Genomic DNA, 1,368 nt, shown 5'->3' with positions numbered 1-1,368 from the left:
TTAATCTGAAAACAGTGCTTGAAAACCCGCTAGAAATACATTATGTTGCAGTGGAAATTACGGATTTAAATGACCACTCCCCCACATTTCATGAAAAAACAAAAACAATAGAAATTTCAGAGGTCGCTTTGCCTGGAACACAATATCAGTTACAGAAAGCTTTGGATCCAGATGGAGGAACAAACTCCATTAAGCAGTATACAATCAGTCAAAATGATCATTTCCGTTTAGAAGTGCAAGACCGAGGAAAAGATGGTAAAACTCCTGTTTTACAGTTGCAGAAACAACTGGATAGAGAGACCAAAAGTCAGCATAAATTAGTGCTTAAAGCTATAGATGGAGGAAGTCCAGCAAAAACGGGCACAGCTGAAATATTGATTGAAGTTTTAGATATTAATGATAACATGCCATTATTCACTAAAGATAAATATTCAGCTTTGCTAGAAGAAAACTCACCAATTGACTTAAAAATTATTCAGGTCAATGCAACTGATTTGGATGCTGGTTCTAATGGAGAGGTGGTTTATTCATTCGGGAGCGGCGTAAAAGATAAAATAAAAAATCTCTTTGGCATTGATTCTGTTACTGGGGACATTTTTGTTAGCGGTCAAATAGACTTTGAAGAGCAAGACAGTTATGTCATCGATATCCAGGCCTCTGACAAAGGCACTAGCCCATTACGAACTTTAAGAAATGTTTTTATCCAAATAGTGGACACAAACGACAATCCTCCTGAGATAGAGGTAGCCTCCCTGTCAGGTTCAGTTTCAGAGGACTCCAGACCAGGAACAACAGTAGCACTTATCAGCATTACAGACTCAGACTCTGGGGTTAATGGTAAAATTATCAGTTATGTGGCTGAAGAAAGTCCGTTCACTTTAACTCCATCAATCCAAGATCACATGTTCGCTGTGGTCACCGAGTCTCTGCTGGACAGAGAACAACAATCAAAATATGATCTTACAATAATAGCAAAGGATGCAGGTGAACCAGCATTAACATCTGAAAAGAATATTATCATTCATGTGTCAGATACCAATGATAACAGTCCCAAGTTTTCAGAGAACCCCTACACGTTCTATGTGACAGAAAACAACCAACCAGGAGCGTCTGTGTTTTCAGTGCGAGCATCTGACCAGGATGAAGGAGATAATGCAGCAATTTCATATCATATTCACAGGGAAGCAGGCAGTGAACATAAAGTGATGTCATTCCTAAACATAAACTCTGAAACTGGAGAAATCGTTGCAATGAAGAGTTTTGACTTTGAAACATTGAAAACTTTCCAGTTCCAAGTTGTGGCCACAGATTCTGGAGCTCTGTCTCTGAGCAGCAACGTGACAGTGAACGTGTTCATTCTGGATCAGA

General features: G+C 39.2%; 1 protein-coding gene across 1 annotated transcript in view; it reads left to right on the top strand.

Annotated features, from left to right (window-relative positions):
• The window catches only part of LOC119408724 (protocadherin-10), a 3,153-nt gene that overhangs the window by 547 nt on the left and 1,238 nt on the right, over positions 1-1,368 (top strand). Inside the window, exon 2 of the mRNA XM_037675565.1 lies at positions 40-1,366. Within this exon, the coding sequence (XP_037531493.1) occupies positions 40-1,366 (1,327 nt within the window). The remainder of the gene's footprint in view (positions 1-39; positions 1,367-1,368) is intronic.

This window comes from Nematolebias whitei, chromosome 4 (genome assembly GCF_014905685.2).
Source record: "Nematolebias whitei isolate Nwh7 chromosome 4, NemWhi1, whole genome shotgun sequence".
Taxonomy (NCBI): Eukaryota; Metazoa; Chordata; class Actinopteri; order Cyprinodontiformes; family Rivulidae; genus Nematolebias; species Nematolebias whitei.
The sequence above is the reverse complement of the archived record's forward strand: the minus strand, read 5'-3'. Positions and strand labels throughout refer to the sequence as shown.